Below are 21,399 nucleotides of genomic sequence, written 5' to 3'. Positions count from 1 at the left end.
ATTTGGCCAATCTTTGACCTCAACATGTCAGTTTCTTTGAGGAGACTCTCGCTGAGTAGCTCTGACTGGATGCAATGTCTCTCGGGCACCCACTGAAACATCGAGCACCCACGTGTGCCAGCTTACAGTCCCGGCTAAATTTATATTAATTTAAAATCAAACATCGCAGTTTCTGTTAAATTCAGCATCTCTCATAATGTGATTGGATATGTTGCTGTCAATTCCCTACTCCATATACTAACCACCAATGAGAGCGTCTCTCGTATGAAAATTCCTGACACTTCCCATCTGAAGAATTCACAAGGCTTTGTCGGGTCTTCAGTCTCGAATGTTTAAAATGTATATATCCCTGAATATCATTTTAAAAGTAGTCTGACAAAGCTTATTGTTTTGTGACACAGCTAAACACTGGTACCTCATAGAACGTCTATAACATAGCCTAGGTGGTCGTAACTCACAAAAGTAAAGCAGATAGAAAGAACTCACGCAAATCTAGCCTACAACACGCAAACAGCTTCATGCGCAGGGGAGAGACATTTGTTCTCAAGGGTCTATGAATTGTTAATCCGGCCCTGCCCCCAACGAACGCAACTTTCCACCTCTGAGACAGCTTAAAAGAAGTCTAGAGGACTCCTAACTCACTAAGACCTACTTACTGTAGGCTGCGCAAACCAACGGCAAGCCTTTTTTTTGGGCAATCCTGCATTCGAGGCAGGCCTTCTGTTGAAGAATTCTATATAAATCCTGCGCTAACAGTAATCCTCCTACCCCCCGCTACCACAGCTGTGGATAGTGTGGCATGCTCACGCTTTATGTCTCCTACTTGCAAACTAGGCCTATAGCCCAACCATTTACGTCTTCAAAAAATAACAACTTGCCAGATATGCCTTCATATCTTTGGGCTTCATTCATCATTTTGTTCTTCCACTGCAAATTACTCTTCTATATTTGCTGCCTGCTGCATCCTTTCTGTTTGTATTGTTTAGAAAAGGTTTGATGTCTTGAGTTAATGCATTAAACATTGTTTGCTGGTAACCAGCCACAAATAGCCTACAGATTCTTGCGTGTGTACATTCTCTATTCTCTCCAAAATGTGCCCGTTCTATAGGCTGGTCAAGTGCGTAATTCTGCGGCATAAAGCAGATGTATTTGTTTATTGTACAGAAAAATAAAAATAACCGGTCAAGCAGTCAATTGACTACATTGCAGTCAATAAGTAGGGCAAATTATGAAACCAAAATGTGGGTCATAGTTGTCTAAGCCTCTGCTGTAAGGCCAAACCCATGAACGAAGACGCATTGATATCTGCAATAGAGTTTTTTTTGGCAAAACAAGCTCACAGCCGAACGAGTCATAGCACTGAAGGGAGAGGAAACTGGCATGTGATCTCCCCACGGGCCAATGGATGTACAAGTTTCTCCTGTGCCTACGATATTTAGTCCAGTGTTTTGTGATTTTTTTTTTTTTGATAGTATGAAGTATTTTTTGTATAGGGTACTATCTTAATTGCTTTATACTCAATACTTGACCAATGGCTATTGCATCTGTCTATTGAAAGTGAGAATGTGGCATGTGATCTACTGTGTAGGCTTCATAAAATAAATATAACAGATTGCTAATGGCCTACATGGGGTGCGTTTCCCGTACAACTACGGAGGTTAGCTTTTTACTAACAGGATGCATCGTTCAACTAACCAACATGTAAGTTACGACTGTTTCCCAAAACTGTCGTACTTACATAGTACTGTAAGTTTGGACCATGATAGTTTCCAAACTTCAGTAGTCTGGACTAAGGTGGTTAATGACGTTTAGTAGCACGTGAACAGGCACCTGAACATACTTCTGTGGCGCATTGCGTTAAGGCCGGCAGATGACCGCCACCGTTGCACAGCAGTTACCAGTCCCCTGTCCAAGAGTTCGAATCTGGGTTAAGATTTTGACAACAATATTGACATCGTTGTTTACCTAAGTTTATCTTTTGTGCAGATCATATTATCAAAATCAGAATCCGCCTTCTTGGCTTGGTTTGCGTAAACTAACAAGGACACCCCCCCCCCCCCCCCCCCCCCCCCCCTCCATGAAAATCAAAGGCTATATTCTCAGCTGACTCGTCAAAAAGTGCGCACCACCTTATTATTATCTGCAGGTGTGTGACTTTTTTACTTACGTGCACATGGCTGCAAATTGACTTTTAATTTATGTATTTTCTGCGTTGGGCATTTTAAAATATGGATGTATGGTGGTTAGAAGTGTAAATATCAATTAGAAACCTAAATATATTTATAATTATTAATTTGCAAACAAATAACTGGCGTCAGTGACGTCTTTGACATGAAGATCCCTGGAATTATGCTTCTACTAGCATTCTACCACAGGTTGAGAGGTGTAGTTGTAACTACACAACTTTACGATAGTGGTTGCAAACGTTCGTTGCTACTATGGTTTTGGGAAACACTAACGTAGTGTAACGATGCATTGGACTAGGCTAGGGCTGGGACAACGCGTCGATGTAATCGATGACGTCGACGCAAAATATGAGCGTCGATTCGTCAAGCATAACGTGTGCTGCTAAATATTTTTAATTTTACACCTTCAGTGTTTTCGATACATTGACTAATCTGTGGCTGGGCACCACGAAATCAAAACCGGCCACCACACATTGATGTTCTATGTTGTAGGCTTGCTATTTAAATTAAAGATAAGATCAAATAATTGAGATCAATCATTGAGCTGCACTTTTTACTCACACAGCCTTTCCTCGCCCCGCCCGCTCTCTCTCGTAATGAGCCCGCTGCTCCTCCTCTGCATGTGCATTTAACAAAATATTCACGATTGTTGAAGGATTGTTGTTGCCACATAGAAGCACTGCATAGAACACAGTGGGCTACATTGCTATTAAATCCGCTTAGCATCGTGACCATGCTGCGCAAATTTGTTCAAAACCGCTGCATTAAAGTTAAAGTAAACTCTGCTAAGGTCTTATCACAACATAGTACACTGAGGAGACTAAACGAAGTTAAGTTACGGTAGGCCTATGCAATCAAGCAGTAGCCCTATCTCAAAGCTAACGTTAGAATACTGTTTGGATGTCAGGTTTAGCATGCTTACTTGCAGCTGCTTGTATTGCTCATGCAGGGCTCATTTTATTGACTCTGTTTGCAAAATCCCGATGGAAATGGAAAAGTGTTTTCAAGACTCAAGTGCTTGTCCAAAGGAGAAGTACGAACTGTTATTTGAACTACGTTATGAATTGCATCCACACATGATTCCCACACGAACGTCTTAAAATGACGCACTCAATTAGACATACACTAGCCTACTGAACTTTATTGAATGCTACCTCTGACTAAGAATACATTACTTTGCACTTGTAGTTACTTGCACTTCAGTCTTTTATTTTGGAATCTTAAGAGCAATAAACATATATTGCAATGTTAAAGGTGCCATGTGTAAGAATTGAGGTAAAAATATCCAAAAAATGAGCTACACGCATCAAAAGAATGAGAAGAAATAAGGGCGATGATGTCATTAAAAAAATGACAAGGTATAGTGCTGCAGAGAGATCAACCTAAATTACTAGCCACAGCCCGACAGGTGTCATAATACCAGTTTCGGCCATGGGAGGCGGTATGCGGGCAACATAACCGCCAGCCAAACTGCAATACACGTGTCTCGGTTGTTACTCTAGGGTAGACCAACTCACTTTCTGGAGGTATACTGCCCCATCTTTTATGGAATGTGGAGTATGAATTGATTTTTTGGCGGACATTACACATGGCACCTTTAAAGAATTCATGTTTTTTCATTCAGATATGTAAATAAACATGTATAAGTTGCTATTAGTTAATTAATGGGGAGATAATCGATAATCGAATCGAATCGAATCGAAATCGAATCGGACTGAAAAAATGAATCGTTAGATTAATTGATGCATCGAAAAAATAATCGCTAGATTAATCGTTTTAAAAAAATAATCGTTTATCCCAGCCCTAGACTAGGCCTATGTAAGTTCCAAATATGAATGTAATTCTGCGGCATAAAGCAGATGTATTTGTTTATTGTACAGAAAAATAAAAATGACATGTCAAGCAGTCAATTGACTACATTGCAGTCAAAAAGTAGGGTAAATTAATTTACGAAACCAAAACGTGGGTCATAGTTGTCTAAGCCTCTATAGCGTAGCCTGTTAAAAACGTCGCAGAAGCCTACCCAAGGCTACAGATTAATTCTGAACAGTTATTTCTCTACTGGCTCAATTATCACACCACTGTTTTGATTTGCGTAGTTGCGTTACCCCAACACTGACAATAATGTAGACAGCAAATTTTGATTTCGATTTTCGTTACCAGTAGTCAAGCCTTAAGCCATAACCAAGTAGCCTAAATCGAGGTAAATCGAGCTTTTTCAGAAGGGGCGGCAGGCAGAGCGATGTACAGTGGCAGAGCGACGCACAGTGGCTGAAAGTGGTACTAAAGCTTTACGCAGCTTCACGCCTCGTAATGCGCGACTGAAGTGGCCATTTGAAAGCGATGCCCACTGTAAGTACTTTGTTGTACCTGTATCTCATCATTCAAAGAATTGAACTCTATTCCAATGTAGTTGAAGGTGTTGTGCTCTTCTCGGCCTACTTGGAAAGCTGCTTTCAAGCGTGGTATGACTGTTGTGGAGAACATTTCTGAACCTCCCCAGATAAAGTCATCCACATGGCAAGCAAGAACTCCCATGACATTACAGGAATCATCCAGCCAGTAGAATACTGCTGGGTCAACTTGTGACAGTACAGCTCCCAATTGATACATAGTGTCTTTCACTTTACTGTACCAATAAAGAGAAGCGTCTGCTAGTCCGTAAACACACTTCTTCAGTCTCCACAGATTTCTTTGGCTCTGGACAACTCTGCCATCACCAAACCGGAATGATCTTGTACTGTCTTTGGTCTGTAGTTTGGCTAACGCACTCTGTTGTAATCCAGCTACATAATGATTAAGCCATTTTTCTCCACATACAGTTCTGGTACAGGCTGTGTCAAGGACAGCTGATCCCAAAGCCTCCATCATGAATATTCCCGAGTCAGACAATGAATCCTTTGAAAACAAAGTTATGTTACACTCATCTATATCTTGTGTTAACTTCTCAATATCTTCTGTTCATTTTGCCTGTTCATTTTTGTGGGGACAATCCTTTGCCCAGTGATAAGTGCTTTGACAAACAGCACTAATCTGTCAATCTAAAACTTAAACTAATGAACAATATAGCCTAACGTGCGCTTTCTTTTGCGCGATTCACCATCGATACCTTTATTTTTGCATTTTTCTTTAACACTTTGCATTAGTGCTAAATCTTACAATAACGAACCAAATCACAAAGCTTGCTGCATCAGAACATTACACAAATAGACCTATTAATATTACAAGAAAAAATGCAACCTGAGCATCACAAACAGAGCTATTTGTAGGAGATGCATCAAAGAAATCAAAAGTCGCAGTAGTGACGTAATGGTCAAAGGTCGTAGGCTATCGTTGACTAAAACACATATTTGTGATGTAGTAACGGTAATTTAGACATACAAATATTGTTCCTTATCAGCCCACACCCCCGCCTGTGAATGTCACAATCCACCCGTTTGAGCAACATTTATGCGGGTACCCATCGGGTACCCGACCCTTTGCGTGCGTGCGTGCGTGCATTCAGTATGAGCGGGAGAGAGAGTTTGTTTGTTTGTTTGTATGTATGGAGAACATTCATCTTCAGCACTCTACGTGTTTGTCCTCTTGCCCATTGATATTAGACAACATTTTCTTTTTTAATCTGGAGAACTTCAATTATCCTCAACAATCCTCAGCAGGCACATTATTGCCCACATCCAGTCATGTGCATTATGAAACCCAGTCATGTCTGTGCCCTGCAGCCGTGTTCAGTAAATTGGCCCGTGTGTCATCGCCGAGCTGAGGATAGAATGGACCTTCTTGTGGGAGTGTTTTTGTACTGTTTTTATTGGTGTGATAATGGCACCGGAGAGGTCTGCCGTACCAGTGAGCTTGTGTAGCTGTGCTGGCCATGCCAGACAAAAATTAGAATTTGAATCCAGAAGGCATGTTTTCGAACTGGAATGAGTGGATGGAATATGGGTCTTCTTAGAGGAAGATGTGGAAATAAACCTGTTGCCAAGTAAACATTGAACATTGGTGGTTGAGAGTGCGAGAAAGTGTGTGTGTGTGTGTGTGTGTGTATAATGGTTCATTTTAACTAAACTATGCCAGGCGCATCTTCTTACCGGGAAGTTCTGAGGTGTGAATGACACACTGTGTGAGTGTGTGTAAGGGAGAGAAAGAGAGAGAGAGCGAGGTTGTGCACACTACTCCTCCTCTTTATGTGGAATGTCCTGGACATGTTGATCAGCTGGGTTGAGGGAATTGCAGGCAGGGACATCAACCTGTTGCTCAAACGCACAGTATGTACCTTATATGTGTCTGTGTGTGTGTGTGTGTGTGTTTGAGAGAGACCTAGGTGCAGATCCTAGCACTGAGAGGAGACACTCCATGTTTTTGCCACACACACACACACACACACACACTCTGATACTAGAAGCTGTGGGTCTTAACGGGCATTGTGAGTGTGTGCGTGTGTGGCGTGATACTCTGGTTTGGTTCTGTCACTTCTGTGCCGTTGGCTCTCTTGTCATCTCCCAAAAAAGGATAGCAAGCAGTAGACCCATGGAGAACAGTCATGTTTAGCCCACAGCCCCGATCTCTGTGTACATTACATCTCTCTATCACTTTGGTTTGGATTGTCTGTCTGTCTACTTGTCTGTCGGTTTGTTCACAGACAGTTTGTATGTCTTAGCCCTGCTTCATTCTTATTCTCGCCCCCGTAAGTCTGTCCCAACCACTGCCGCATTTAGTTTAATCTTAACTTAATAAAAAGGAGATATCAATTATCATCAACAATGACAAGCCAGCTAGAACCTGCCACTCGTTTTCTCTCCCTCTCCTGCGCACTCAGACGCGTTCTCAATTAAATTGAGTAGCATAGGGCCTATGTTCAAGTTGGATCTTTATAGAGAGGACCCGAAAAATCATCTTTATGTAACATGCTGTTGGTGCATGTTGACATTGTATACTTTCTCTAACAAGAGGGAAAACAGTTTGCAGTACAGCTACTATTTATTGGCTAAATGTTGGTCCCTCCTCTGTCTCTTGGTGCCCTATACGCACAGTGCGTGATGTGTGTGGTGGTGGTGATAACTGATCAGGCTACCTTTTTAAAACTGAAAATTTTCGCTTACAAGCTCCTCACGTTCCATCTTCAGCTAACTCCACAATAAAATAAACGATCTTGCTGCTTCAGGTTTTGCGGCCTCCGTTACATGACATCAGCCCCCCACAAAGGAAATAAGTAAACACAATGCGTTAATTGCGTTAATATATTGTAATGCATTATGTATTTGTGTTATGTACATGTGTTAGGTACTTTTTACTTTAATTTACTGGCTTCCTTAACTCCCTCCTCTTTCAGTCTATGCTCCCTGCTCTGGCTCCGTTCGTTCTTCTAATTCCTTGTGTTTTCTGGTAGACGCTCCGTTCGTTTCCATGGTCTCTCGCGCTGGTTTCACTGCAAACTGCGTGCAGCCGACGTAGCATTACGGCACAGTGGTCATGGGAAATGTAGGAAGTACTGCCGGGGGATATATGACCGAAAACAGAGCCTTATGTATCATGCATGTAATGCCTCATGCATCACCGGCCAAACTGGCTAGTAAGTTTTTATTAACACCCGCCAAAATGAATTTTAACCCGCATTTGGCGGGTTGGCGGGTGTTAATTTAGAACCCTGTTCACCAGACCACAGTCATGCACTGCGTCTATACTGCTGCGCCTAGCGTTCATGCACTGTGTCTATACTACTGCTCCTAGCGTCCATGCACTGTGTCTATACTACTGCTCCTAGCGTCCATGTGAGAACTGAATCTATGAACACATCACGGAGGACGACCACGACCAATGCACCGAGCAGACACAGGAAGTGCATTGAAGCCAGTATATCTCAGTCCTTATCTGTCTATAAGTTTTTAAAAAGTATTTATCCATTGACTCATGCTGAAATTAAACTGTGTTTGTGTGTGTGTGTGTGTGTGTTGACCCTACAGAGCCCCGGTGTCTTACTTCTCTAGCGACAGCATCTATGAGGTGTGTGTGCCGCGTGTGTGTGCAGAGAGCCAGGAGCTGTTTGAGGCGCACGTCCACGCCAGCCGCGGAAGCATCAGGAGCCTGTGCAGAGAGGACATGCTCATGTATCGGGAGTACATCAAGAACCGATACATGTAGAACACACACACACATACACACAGCTCATGTATCAGGAGTACATCAAGAACCGATACATGTAGAACACACACACACACATACACACAGCTCATGTATTGGGAGTACATCAAGAACCGATACATGTAGAAAACACACACACACACAGCTCATATACCGGGAGTACATCAAGAACTGATGCATGTTACACACAAAGGCACACACACAGCTCATATAATGGGAGTGCATCAAGAACCAATACATGTAACACACACACACAAAACCACATACACACACAGCTCAGGTACCACGGGTACATCAAGACATGTTATGCACACATGCACACCATGAGAAACGGCTGGATGTTAACAAGTTCAACACAACACGGGAACATGAATAAACAGTCATTTTCCTGCAGTCTTCCTCTCCCCAGAGACTCTGAAGGCCACCACATTTACTTTATGCATAGCTCAGCTTTTAAAATTGTGTGTGTGCACGTGTGTGTGTGTGTGTGCGTGCATGTATGCGAGCGCCAGATAGAGACAGAGACTGGATGAGCCAGCGTCTGAAGTAGGCCTTTGAAAGACCAATTACCAGAAGCATTGGAGGCATTTTAATGGGCATTCGATCACTGTCCGCCATCTGAACATTCCATGCGGTGGTGAGCATATTAAACCGTGCGGTTCAATTAGTATTGTGTTTAGTCTGTATGTTCTGAGCCACACTCCAATTCCATCCCATAATACACACAGAGTGACCCTCCGCACTGTAATATACTAACTGGGACAAAAATGCATTTTGGGAGGTTTTTTAAGATAAAGATGTCTTTATTTGTATTTTATTTGAGCCTGGTTTTCTTTGCTTTGACTTTTCCCCCCTTTATGTTCAGTTGATCATGTTTAGAAATTATTAAAACTTTATTAAGTTGATTTTGTTGAATTTTAAAGTTGTTTTACTACTCGTTGTTGAAAGAAAAACAGAAACGTTTTTATGATTCAAATGAAGTGTAATTTTGTTTTGGATTTTGTTTTTTTTTATTCAAAGCTGATTGGACCATAAGCAGTATGACCAACTGTATGCCTTGTTTTAAATAGTTGCTCTCATTTTGTCCCAAGTTCATGTGTATGAAAGGTCGTTCAGTGTTAATATCCTATTTATTAAAGTTAATTTTGATCAAACTACTGTTTCTCTGTCTCCTATGTATTTCATTGTAGCACCCCAACCCCCATCTCATTCACTCTGTCTCTCTCTCTTTCTGTCTCCCTCTTTCTCTGTCTCCCTCTCCCTGTATCTCTCTCTCATTCACCCTCTCTTACTCTTAACTACTCACCTTGCTATGCTGTTCTGGTGTCTGTGTAGGCTGTTGTGATGCCTTTGCCATAATTTGTCGTACTGATAGGTAATGTTGAACACTCATCCCCTCCCCCATTCTGCTGCAGTATGTCTCTATCAATTCAATTCTCTCTTTCTCCCTCTCTCCCCTATCTCTCCCTCCCCTAGTCTCTCTCTTCCCTTATTCTCTCTCTTCCCCTAGTCTCTCTCTTCCTTTATTCTCTCTCTCTCTTTCAGCCCCCCACCCCCCCGAGTGCAATAAAGTGCAGGTGACCCTGGTTGCTAGGATATCAGTGGTTGAACAGTGACCAGTGGGTGGAAGGTGCTTTCATGCTGAGAATGGCTCATAGAAAACACACACACACACACACTCCAAGCCCTACACACTCCCATACCCACACCCACACACACACAGCTGATACTACAGAGACTCTCAAACACACACACACATGCACACACAAACACAGTGCTGACACGGCGCTCTGTCACACAAACACCTCAAATGCCCAATCATGTAACAACAGAGCTGACCTCAAACACACCGCAGTCTGTGGCCTTCGATTTGCTCATTCAGGTCTATCCCATGGAAGCCAGCAGCACTTGACTTAAAGTCGGTATCCATAAAGGATTAAAGTGTTATCAGTTGTCTCTCTGTCTCTGGTTTATGTCACTGAGATGTTTATTAAGCTTTTGTTAATGTGCATACAATGTACATACAGTTTAATATCAGTTCTACCAGTCTGTCTGTGTGTGTGTGTGTGTGTGTGAGTTTCAAGCCCAAGTTTGAGGTGGCAGATGTATGTTGCGGTAGCCTTAACCATCAGGTATTGCTGGTTTCCCTCTTCACTTTACCCATTCTGCAGTCTTTGTGGTACCTTTGCCTAATGAAAATGGCATCCTGTAGAACGTCATCATTACACAGTTATGACAATTTCAGGTGAGACAACACAACATATAACAACCTTTATTATGGGAGCCTGATCACTACTGACAACTTTTGGCCTACAGCATGGACCTTGAAAAAATTATGACGTGGTTGAGTTACATTCATAAAGCAGGGTTGAAGTGTTAGCCAGTGTTGATGGCATATGTTTCTACTATCCAGAAGGACCTATGATCCTGGCTTGTAAGGGTTAACCTAAGACTGTCAGTCTCAAGATGTGTGTGTGCTATCTGTCGGTTTTCAGACAGCTTGTGGGGCTCTAGACCTGCGTAGTGCTGTGAGAGGGGAAAGGGAACAAGTGAAAGCAAGAAGTTCAGGCTGAACCGATCCTGGGTAGTAGCGGTACGTTCTGAGAAAGGACATCTGGAGTGCTATAAACAGATAGAGATGCAACAGGTAGACACACACACACACTCAGGAACACATGATGATTGCTGTATTAGCCTACCTGCTGTATTTTGGTCACTTTACGGCCTTTAAAAGTGACTTTTTAAGGGCCAAACAGACACCGCACAATACAAAGTACACTATGCACTATGGTAACGCATTACTGTCTCCTATTTACAGCATCCTGTCAAAGTGTGCGCGCGTCCACGCTTGCGAGCGAATTATTACGCGTTCATGGGGCTAGAGCAGTCGCTGCTAAGCACCCACCGTTGCGTCCGGTGGATGACCCATGAAGTCAGGGTTTTTTTTTTTTTTTTTGCTGTCTGCGGATACGAAAACGCTCACGGCCGATTGAGTCTTGCAAACGCAGCATCACGTTGAATATACAAAGGTGCATGGTCTCTGTTTTCGCCAAATTAAGTCGGATGGTACCGGTTCACAAGTCGTAGTAGCAGTTTCTTAAAAACCACCAACGGCGTATTTTCACGTGTTTAAACATGTCACCGTCAAAGCTTAGTGTGTATGTAAGCAGTCTCAATTTTAGTAGGAAAATTAGATTCGTAATTATATCTGTTTTACAAGATAAGCACTCCAGCATTGGTGTCGCACTACTAAGAGCAAAGCAACATATGTATTTACAGTAGCTGTATCTTTGGAGATGAGCCAGAATCACTTTTCGCCGTTCTAGTACTCCAGGGCTTCAGTAACCGTTGGACATCTCCAACATGTGTTTCGACCACATGTGATCACTCTCTCCCGCCCGCGCCTGTGTGTGTGTGTTTGTCCGTCGCCCTAGTCTGAGAGAGAAAGCAAGAGAGGTAGTGACGTCAGTAGTGTTTAATAGCGCTCCTCGCAGACCTTGCCTACACCAGTCATCTTCGTCTTGTCGTGCCTCACGTTATCTTGCCCAGTCAATGCTTCCCGTAGCCCCGGTGTGCGCTGTCTCTCCCGCGCGCGGGAACCGGAGCAGGACGAAAGGTTTTACCTGAAGCAACAAGAAAAGTCTCTGCGATCCAACAAACAGGACGGTTTCCACCGAGACAAGAACTACCCTATGAAAACTGGTAAGTGTGGCTTTGATAAACACAAAAATCAGAAGTTTGAAATAGTGTTCCGCGGTGACTATAACAGCTGCAAAGGTAGAGGGTATTATTCTTCTAAACATGTGGAACGAAGCGGAAAGCTTTCAGCACCAAGGACAGCGACATTGCGGGCTATAGTTTACGGCTGATGACAAGTCTGTAACATTTTTATTACATGACTTTAGTATTGATATAATCGTTGGGGCAGATTTCAAGGCAGCTTTCTACAAGATAAACTAAAGTCTTTGTAGATGAAATAGCTGATTACCTTTGTTCTTTTAAACGTTCTGCCATGTCCATTGTAATAATCTGAAGCAGACATTAAAACTAATCGCTTATTTTTTTTCTTTCTTCTTTTTGTTCTTTTCCTTTTTTCCCTTTTTAGGGGAAAAGAGATGAATGACAGTGATCTGGTGAACGAGACGGTAGAGCTTTCTCCGCTGCTTCCTTGGGCGGATGACAACGGCACCCTTCTGGAGTTGTCAACCGCCTCTGAGTTTCCCGTGAACCCGTGGGACATCATGCTGTGCCTCTCCGGCACCGTGATCGCGTGCGAGAACGCACTCGTGGTGGCCATCATCTTCTACACTCCCACGCTGCGTGCGCCTATGTTCGTGCTCATCGGCAGCCTCGCAACTGCCGACCTGCTCGCGGGTGTGGGATTAATCCTCAACTTTGCGTTCCAGTACCTTACCTCATCCGACACCGTGAGCCTCATCACCGTCGGCTTCCTTGTGGCCTCGTTCACCGCGTCGGTCAGCAGCCTTCTCGCCATTACGGTGGACCGTTATTTTTCTCTCTACAACGCGCTCACTTACTTCTCCGAGAAGACTTTACACTGTGTGCATCTGATGGTGGCATGCACGTGGGGCGTGTCTTTGTGCCTTGGACTGCTACCGGTGCTCGGTTGGAACTGTCTAGAGGAGCCTAGCACGTGCAGCATCGTGCGCCCGCTCACTCGTCAGCACGTAACGCTGCTGGCCGCCTCGTTCTTCGTGGTGTTCGGGCTCATGCTCAGCCTCTACTTCAAAATCTGCAAGATTGTGTGTCGCCACGCGCACCAGATCGCTCTGCAGCAGCACTTTTTCAGCACCTCGCACCTCGTGGCCACCAAGAAAGGCGTCTCCACCCTGGCCATCATCTTGGGTACGTTTGGCGCGAGCTGGCTGCCCTTCGCCGTCTACTGCCTTGTGGGGAAGCCGGAGTACCCTTCCGTGTACACCTACGCCACCCTTCTTCCCGCCACCTACAACTCTATGATCAACCCCATCATATATGCCTACCGGAACACAGACATCCAGCGTGCGCTCTCAGTACTTTTCTGCGGTTGTTTTCAAACGAACGCCTCTTGTCGTTCCCGGTCTCCCAGTGAGGTGTGACTTAGCCATGTATGTTTGACTGTCCCACGAGCTCTTTTACAGCAAAAAGTTTACTCTACGGTCCACTTTCTGCTAACTGTTGCCGATTCATGTAAACATGTGACTCGCGTGCTAAATGTCCGTTACACATCTGCACTTTACCATAAAAGATAGGAGTCACCAGAACAAATTATCGTGTCCGAATGAGAAAGAGACGAAGTGTGTATATGATTGTGTGTATGTATGCGCACGCCAAACAATGTACATGTGTCAAAAATGAATGAAGAGAAGTTTGCACTTTACTGTGATATTTAAAAAAAATGCCAAAGCAGTATTGCATAGGCCTTTGTGTTTGGTTGAAAATACTTTGTACTTTGTCCATTGTGTATGGTTTTATATTTTGTAAAACTTGTCTATGATTGTATATTTTATACCAGACCGACAAGCCTATATGAATAAACTAACTGGAAAAACAACGGTCTCCCGTGTATTACTACAGTCAGAGCCACATGTAGCTCCCTCTGTCCTTGTTCAGCAGCAACAGCCTAACCAACATTTTCCCCAGAGGACCCCAGTTGTTTCCGTGTAGATGAGGTGTAGGAAAGTTTACTTCCACCCTTTATTCCCCTTTAGTGTCACGTACTGTAGGTAGCACACACTTTCCCACTTCATCAAAGAAATTAGCATTAACAAATTATAGCCTGTACGGTTTTAAAAAAATGTGGTGCTGAGAGTATGCTTGCTGCTGAAGGTAGGCTATTCCCAACAGGTTTTTTTATTTTATTTTAGGCCTGCATTACGAAAACATTAGGTAGCCAAATGGTATACAAATGGTATACAATTATGGTATACAAATCCAAACAACCTTATTAATAAGTATATTCACGCTTATGGATATATGCATGGGCGGATTATTAACTTTCAGGCCCCTGGGCCCAGATGTATTAATCACATCAAACAAATTACCCCCCCCACTAATTGTCGTATATGTGTGTGTGTGTGTGTGGGGGGGGGGGGGGGGGGGGGGGGGGTTATTTGTTTGATGTGATTTCCTGTATTCTGGTGCATTTTGGGAATGGCCAATATTAAATTCAATCAGATTCATAGCCTACATCCTGATTTGTTGATATTGAGGCAATGATTCCATGCAAAGGACCCCTTGGGCCCCTGGGCCTGGGCCCGGTAGGCCCGTGCAGTAATCTATCCCTGGATATATGTGAAACAATATGAAATCCTTTTATCGAAATACCTCTGCCTCTGTCTACATAGTGGGCTATCCTGTCTTGCTTTCTCATACACACACACACACAACAAAAAATAAATTAACACACTACAATCGCAGCTTCCATGAGTCTGCTGTTTCAAAGAGAGGCATTCGCGCTGCAGTGCGTCACAGGCCGTCTCGAGCCGGTGCCGGGCACTAATAAAGCATCCTCATTCGTTCCCATCAGTGGCGCGACCACTTCACGTCCCCATTAGACCCCAGATACCAAAGCTGCCCCGCGCAATCGCAAAGCCTGGAAGAGGAAACTTATCTGGTCCAGTGTTTAGACAGTCGCACATGTGTCTCCACGCTATTCAGGCGAAAAGAAGCCGATGAAAAGGGCAGCCGCCGACGTAGGCCTAGTAGGGCGAAAATGACATTAGTCTTTTATGTTTTGTTTTATTTTATTTGTGTTTATTTGTGTATCCACGTTAGTCTCTGTTGACATATTGGGTTACCCTTCTGACGTGTGTGTAGTATCTCCTCAGTAGGCGACAGCAGTTAATTTCGTGGGAGTGTGATGGGCGCACGGCATTGTTAGTAACGCGTAGGGTGGCTGTTATGCTAGGTGACATCGAAGCTAAAGTTAGTGATGTGGCTTCATCGACCCACTGGACGACATGTCGACCTCCCATACAGCATTCTAATAAAAAAATAGCTATTAGCAAACATGCAAAGGGCAGAGATATATGAAAATGGTTCGTTATCTTAATCGACTGGCATGATCTTCAACACTTCTGCTAACCGTGGTGCTGAAGTCCCCTAGTGGATCACGGCGTTCGCAGGCCTGGGAATCGCATAAAACGATGCAATCGCTGAAAAAGTAATCTTTTAGTGGAGGGTTTGTGTGTGTGTTAGAGATGCGCGGATGGGCTATTATTTCAACCGTAACCGCATAGCAAAACGTATCATCCATCCGCCATCCATCCGCACCAACGTTTTTTGACCAATTTTCAAAACCGCACCCACCCGCCATCCGCTGGTTGTTTTAATGTATATGGGTAATGCGGTGCTGCTGACGTGAGGCTAGAAAGCTCGCCTGTTCTAGAAAGACTGATCCAATGCAGCAAATATATTAAAAGGCTAAAGTCCTACATTGGCTATGTTGTAGCCTATCCCCAGAATATCAGCAGCAAACTCAGTCTCCGTCTCGCAAAAGTCTCCAAATAAAACGCACATCGGCCTGTAGCCTACAATTTTATCATTGTAATAAAAAACGCAATTTGGCACATAATTTCAACATGCTGCTATTTAGCCTACTAATTATGCCTATTGTACTTTATTTTTTGCAATTGCAATCGTATCCTCAGATTAAACATTTCATATCTCAGTAATCACGCATATTTAATCATCAAAATCAATTATAAGACTTATCTAAGTCTATAATTTTTCATAACATGAGTTTGTGTCAAGAAGAGTCCACTACCACAACACTCTGAGCATGTTCGGATTCTCAAAGGAAAGATTCTACTCTCGGATCTCTAAACCTTTCATTTCTCCTGACGTCATAAATTCCCTGTCAAAATGAAAGTCTCCCGTGAATCTTCCCCCCTCTAGTTCACACCTCACCCCTAAAAGAAGATCGGCGGAAACTCAGATAGAATTCGTACCCTACCCAAGCCGTCATGTTTCAGGCGGTTCTATTAGTTTGCCATGGCTCGCATGTATCCACTTTTCTCTCACCCTGGACCTTCACTGCCGACTATGTTATGGCAATCCACATCGGGGAATGATGTCTTTCACGAGGACTTTGGCAGTGTGTAGTGCAATTCCAGATCGTGCAGGGAATGCCTCAATCCACCTGGAGAACTTGCACAGGACAACCAGAACATCTCGGTAGCCTTTACACTTGGGAAGAGTGATGTAATCTACTTTCCCGTTTTCTCTCTTCAGATGTTTCCTTGACCTTCTTTGTCACTCTCATCATGCATTTCTCGTTGTCATTTTCAAAAATGTTCCTGTTACCGTTAGATCCGTCCGTGTTTCCATTTCATTATCTTTCATTCATTATCTCCTCCCTCTCTTTTTCTTGCGGCTGTTCTTGACACCGCATCCGCCATTGCATTGCCTCTTGCTTCAATGGTGTCTTGCCTTGTATGTGCCTTTACTTTGATCACTGCCAGTTCCTTTGGCAGCTGCATTGCATCCAACAATTCTGCCACAATCTGTCCGTTCTTGATGGGACATTGTTTCACACACAGAGGTGGTTTTCCAGTCAGTCTGACAGGTTCCATTTCCAACAGTCCACAGTCATTCCTTCCCTTAGCCCATGCAGGATGTTCCAGGAGATCCTCTCTTGTTAGCCTTCTCAGGTTCCACAAGACTTCTCCATCTCCTTCTCCAATGGCTATGGTGACTGGGGCTGTCTGCTTCAGACTGAATTTTTTTCCGGTTGGTCCACCAGCTGTATTGATGATGCCTGACAGAGGTATTTCGTGTTTCTTCAATAGGTCAGATGAAAAGACTTTAAGTTCAGCACCAGTATCAATCAAGAATTTAATTTTGATGTGTTCTTCAAGCAAGGCAGTAGCATAGAGGGTGTTGTCAGTTTTAGCTGGTTGGTAAATCACAGACACGCCGTCGGTGGTGGCTACTGTGCGCACAGGGTATATGAGTGCCTCGTCAGCTGACTCATCCCAGGCATCCCAGTCCTCCATCGCTGGCCTGGTTTTCTTTGTCTTTGGCCTTGTTACCGGAGCAGTCGCTCCCTGGGCAGCATTGGATGTAGATGCCCCATCATTCCCTGGTGCAGGTGGGGGTGAGGGAGGTGGGGGTGGGGGTGGGTGAGGTAAAGAGTTGACGGGTGGGGGTGGTGGTGGTGGTGGGGTAGGGAAAGAGTTGACAGGTGGGTGAGGTGGGTAAGGGCTTGTAGCCAGTGGCGTTGGTAACAACAATGGGGGAGGAGGAGGTACTGAAGCTATGGCTAGTGGCTGTGGATAGCCATACTGGAGTGGAGCAGTTTGATGATTGTTGGTTGCAGACGTTGTTCCTTGTCTTTGTGGATTGTAGAAAGCAGTGGCTGTTGATGGGGCCAGAATGATTTGTTTTGTGTCACCTGCTGGCTGTTCGTCAGGTGGGGTGCTGTTTCTTGGCCCATGTGGGGTCCCCATAACAGCAGCATTCTGTCCAATGAAGCTGTCTTTATCAATGTCCACTGCACTTCTAGATGTCTCCACCATGGCATATGGCGCTGTTGAGTCCAAGTCAGGCAGAGTCGGATTGAGGCAGGTGCTTGGTTGCCTGTTGCAACCATGGTTGCGACCCCCGCCCCCACTAGGTGCCGGTGTGTATGGGAGGAGTTGGCTCCTCCCCGTTGAGTGGGCCTCTGAGACTACTCCTCTTCGCCTCATTCCACTCTGTTCTGGCAACACATCCGCTTCCATGAGTTGTTCCTCCAAATCACGTCTCTCAGTCTCATGTCTGCAAATCCTGTCTCGGATCTCTAATTCCAACTTCTCTATTTTTTTTTTGTAATTTTTCTCAAATTTGCCCAATTGTAATTTCACTGCCATCCAATCTGACACATAGTCTTGTATCTCAGCTAAGGCCTGCAACTTAGTTTTCCTACCAAGAACCATATCTGGATTGTGCTAATATTAAATATTAAATTGTACTATGTGTTTCGTGCAGTGACGTGATCCTTTTAAATATATTTTTTTATATTTTCCCGTGATGTGGTAGTGATATAGTGACAACTTTGAAAAATTTGGTTAGTAATTTGTTCGCCTCTCAATTGTTCACAAGTTGTCTATCTCTTATTTTATTTTTATTTTTTTCCACACTCACACTCACACGCTCCCGCCAGGGAAAAGGAAACACTCTCTCTCTATCTCTCTCGCTCCGTAACCTGACACTTGGTAAGTTATTTTACTCACAGCATGATGCCACAACAATAAATTTCACCAGTGTCAGTTCCACTTAACTCAGACTGTTTCTTTTCTCCCAAAACGGCTGGACAATGATACAAATTAATGTCTCACTCACACTTTTAACGATCTTTCGTTAAATTCCCAGTTGACCAAGTCAACAAAAAAACATAGGTGGAAACCCTATCCCACTTTTCAAATACTGCACAACCAAAACACCCCACTCTAGTGATTTCGTCTCCTTTCCGTATCACTGTAGCACTAAGTTTAGTCCTAGGCCATTAAACTAAACAAAGACCGTTGAGAAACAACCACACTCAGCAAAATAATGACTGTAGCAACTCCTATTTTCTCATTGGCACACGCACAGCATTCATTTCATAAAACGTACACAGCTTAACATGTAATGGCAGTACAGAAAAAGAAAAGATTTAATCCCCCAAGCTTGTCCGTAGTTAATCGATTACTTCTTTTAATTCGTTCACGAATCTATCCAATTACCCAAAATATGTGTACACTTTGACCTTTTACTTTTTTCCAGAAAACTTCTTATATCAAATAACATCTAGAGCTCATCAATCATTGATATAGGTACGTTACTTGTCAAAACACTTAATGACACAAACTTCAATACTCTCATTAATGTGCAGCTTTTAATTTCTAATTTATCTAATAAATTAGCTTTACTTTGGTTCTTTTTCCCGCATAAAGGAGTAAAGATTTTTTGCTTTCACCTGGTCAGAATGTCTTCACTGCATGCAGGGTGCGCAGTGCAGCAGTGTTTCCCCTCTTGGCAGGCTTCCAGCTGGGATTCAGTCACGTCAATCAGGGTGCCAAGATGGACTCTTCTTACAGATGTTCAAAATCCAAAATCTGCCCCCGAAGTCTCTTTGAACCCGTTGGATGTTCTCGTCTTGCCTCTCCTCTTGCGGTCGGGTCACGATAACCAAATGTTGTCGTCTTTCTTCTCCTTTTGCGAGAAGGGTCACGGCACCAAATGTTGGATTCTCTGGTTGTTGCGTTGTGTTTTAGTTCTAATGTCTGTATTGAAGATGGTCAATAAAGCTTGACGGCGGGATCAGGATCGGCGATTAGATGATGATTTATTGTAGATGGTACAACAATGAATAACAGAACACAGGCTAAGTCTCAAACAGTAAAACTGTGCAGAGTCTAACAGTTGTGGTTGTTATTAGAAGCGGCTGCTGAGCCTTCCGACAGAAGATGCTCCTTGTGTTGCTTCCTCGATCCGTCTCCCTGTCAAAACCTAAGACAAAGCCTGTTATACTAAAACATACAAACGTCAATCATGCCAACGTGGTGCCAACCAGTGTACAAAACCCGGCCAGGGCCAGGGGCCAGATGGAGATACTAGCCCGAATAGGCAGACATGCTGTCTCCCTCGGCCCATGTTATCACCGATGTTCCTCGGATGTTCCTAAACATCGGCCTGTATGACCTTCCTGCTGGTACACAGGCCTAAGGCACAGTTGTGTACAATAATATGGACCTCTCCCTGTTGTATAGTACACACAGAAGTAACATATGAACACATCAGAATACAGTAAGAATACCCCAGAATTCTACAGAAAGAAATCCTTAATAAACTAGATGCACCGCATAGCGGTACAAAATATGACCGCAGCTCAGTCCTGTACATCCGTTCTGCGAAAATAAATCACACTTCAATTTGTCTCCATCTTTTACTCCATCCCCCACTCTTGAAACTTTTGTGTATGCTTGTTTGGCATGCCTGAGTGTGTGTGTGCGGCTGCACAGAAAGTAGCCTAGTGGTGCTGAAAAGGTGAATAGATTGTAGAAAAGAAGATGTAGCATTGTTATAAAACCTTTAAAATCTCTAAACAATCACAAGTAGGGCAGTTCATCACAGTTCATCCATTGCAACTGGATTGATGAAAGGTCACTTACACCTGTAGGCTACATTGTATTTGGGAAAAGCAAAAGGTATCAGCATAATGTTCATAATGTAAAAACATCTCTGTCAGTTCCATGCCGTTTTCAACAGCTATCAAAAACAAAGGTAATTTTTGGATGGATGGATTTTTTGTGAATGTTTCTTCTTCTACATAAGATTTTAGTCATCTTTAGTTCATGTGATACTTTATTGTCAATGCACAAATTAAGTAACAGTAGTCTGAAACGAAATGCTGTTTTACATCTAACCAGTGGTGCAAATAACTGACATGTCCAAATGGGCCTTGATGAAATGCGTCGCTGGACTGTTCATACACATTTTAAGTCAAAGTCAAAGTCAAAGTCAGCTTTATTGTCAATTTCTTCACATGTTCCAGACATACAAAGAGATCGAAATTACGTTTCTCACTATCCCACGGTGAAGACAAGACATATTTTTCCAATTTAAGTCCACAGACAAACATAACATTCAAGTAAACAAAAAAGTAAGTAAATAAGTAAATAAGAGGGCACATATAATAATGAAAAAATAAGAGCAGCAAAATTTGGTTGAAATTGTGCATAGACAGTCAATAAAATACTAGTGCAAAGTCAGGCCAATAAAAGGCTTGGGTAGTTCTGTTTGACCTAAGTAATAAAGAAAGTGGCATAGTGGTGCAAGTTATGTAAGAGCAGCAGAAGTGTTGTGTTTTCAGGACAACAACACCAAGTTGTAAAGTGTACAAGTGTGCAAGTGTGCAAGTGTGCAAGTGGAGTAGTGCAGGCGGCCATTATGGGTCCAATGTCCAGGATGTTATGTAGCTGAGGGTGGAGGGGGGAGAGGAGGGAGAGAGTTCAGCATCCTTACAGCTTGGTGTATGAAGCTGTTGGTGAGTCTGGTAGTGCGGGAGCGCAGGCTTCTGTACCTCTTCCCAGAGGGCAGTAGATCAAAC

General features: G+C 43.5%; 2 protein-coding genes across 2 annotated transcripts in view; both read left to right on the top strand.

Moving 5' to 3' along the window:
* Positions 1-9,486, top strand: part of fig4a (FIG4 phosphoinositide 5-phosphatase a) — a 91,122-nt gene extending 81,636 nt beyond the window's left edge. The window contains 1 exon segment of the mRNA XM_042094376.1: positions 8,147-9,486. Within this exon segment, the coding sequence (XP_041950310.1) occupies positions 8,147-8,324 (178 nt within the window). The 3' untranslated portion in view covers positions 8,325-9,486.
* A 2,364-nt stretch (positions 9,487-11,850) lies between these two features.
* On the top strand, positions 11,851-13,835 carry LOC121711079 (G-protein coupled receptor 6). Its single transcript, XM_042094378.1, has 2 exons — positions 11,851-12,026; positions 12,430-13,835. Exon 2 carries the CDS (start codon positions 12,440-12,442, stop codon positions 13,421-13,423), a length of 984 nt encoding a protein of 327 aa, XP_041950312.1. The 5' UTR covers positions 11,851-12,026; positions 12,430-12,439; the 3' UTR covers positions 13,424-13,835.
* The last annotated feature ends 7,564 nt before the right edge of the window (positions 13,836-21,399 follow it).

Source organism: Alosa sapidissima, chromosome 6 (genome assembly GCF_018492685.1).
Source record: "Alosa sapidissima isolate fAloSap1 chromosome 6, fAloSap1.pri, whole genome shotgun sequence".
Lineage (NCBI taxonomy): Eukaryota > Metazoa > Chordata > Actinopteri > Clupeiformes > Clupeidae > Alosa > Alosa sapidissima.
This window is presented reverse-complemented; position numbering and strand designations above follow the sequence as displayed.

Coding starts and splice junctions, on each gene's coding strand:
- LOC121711079 (XM_042094378.1), top strand. CDS start 12,440: ATGAATGACAGTGATCTGGTGAACGAGACGGTAGAGCTTTCTCCGCTG.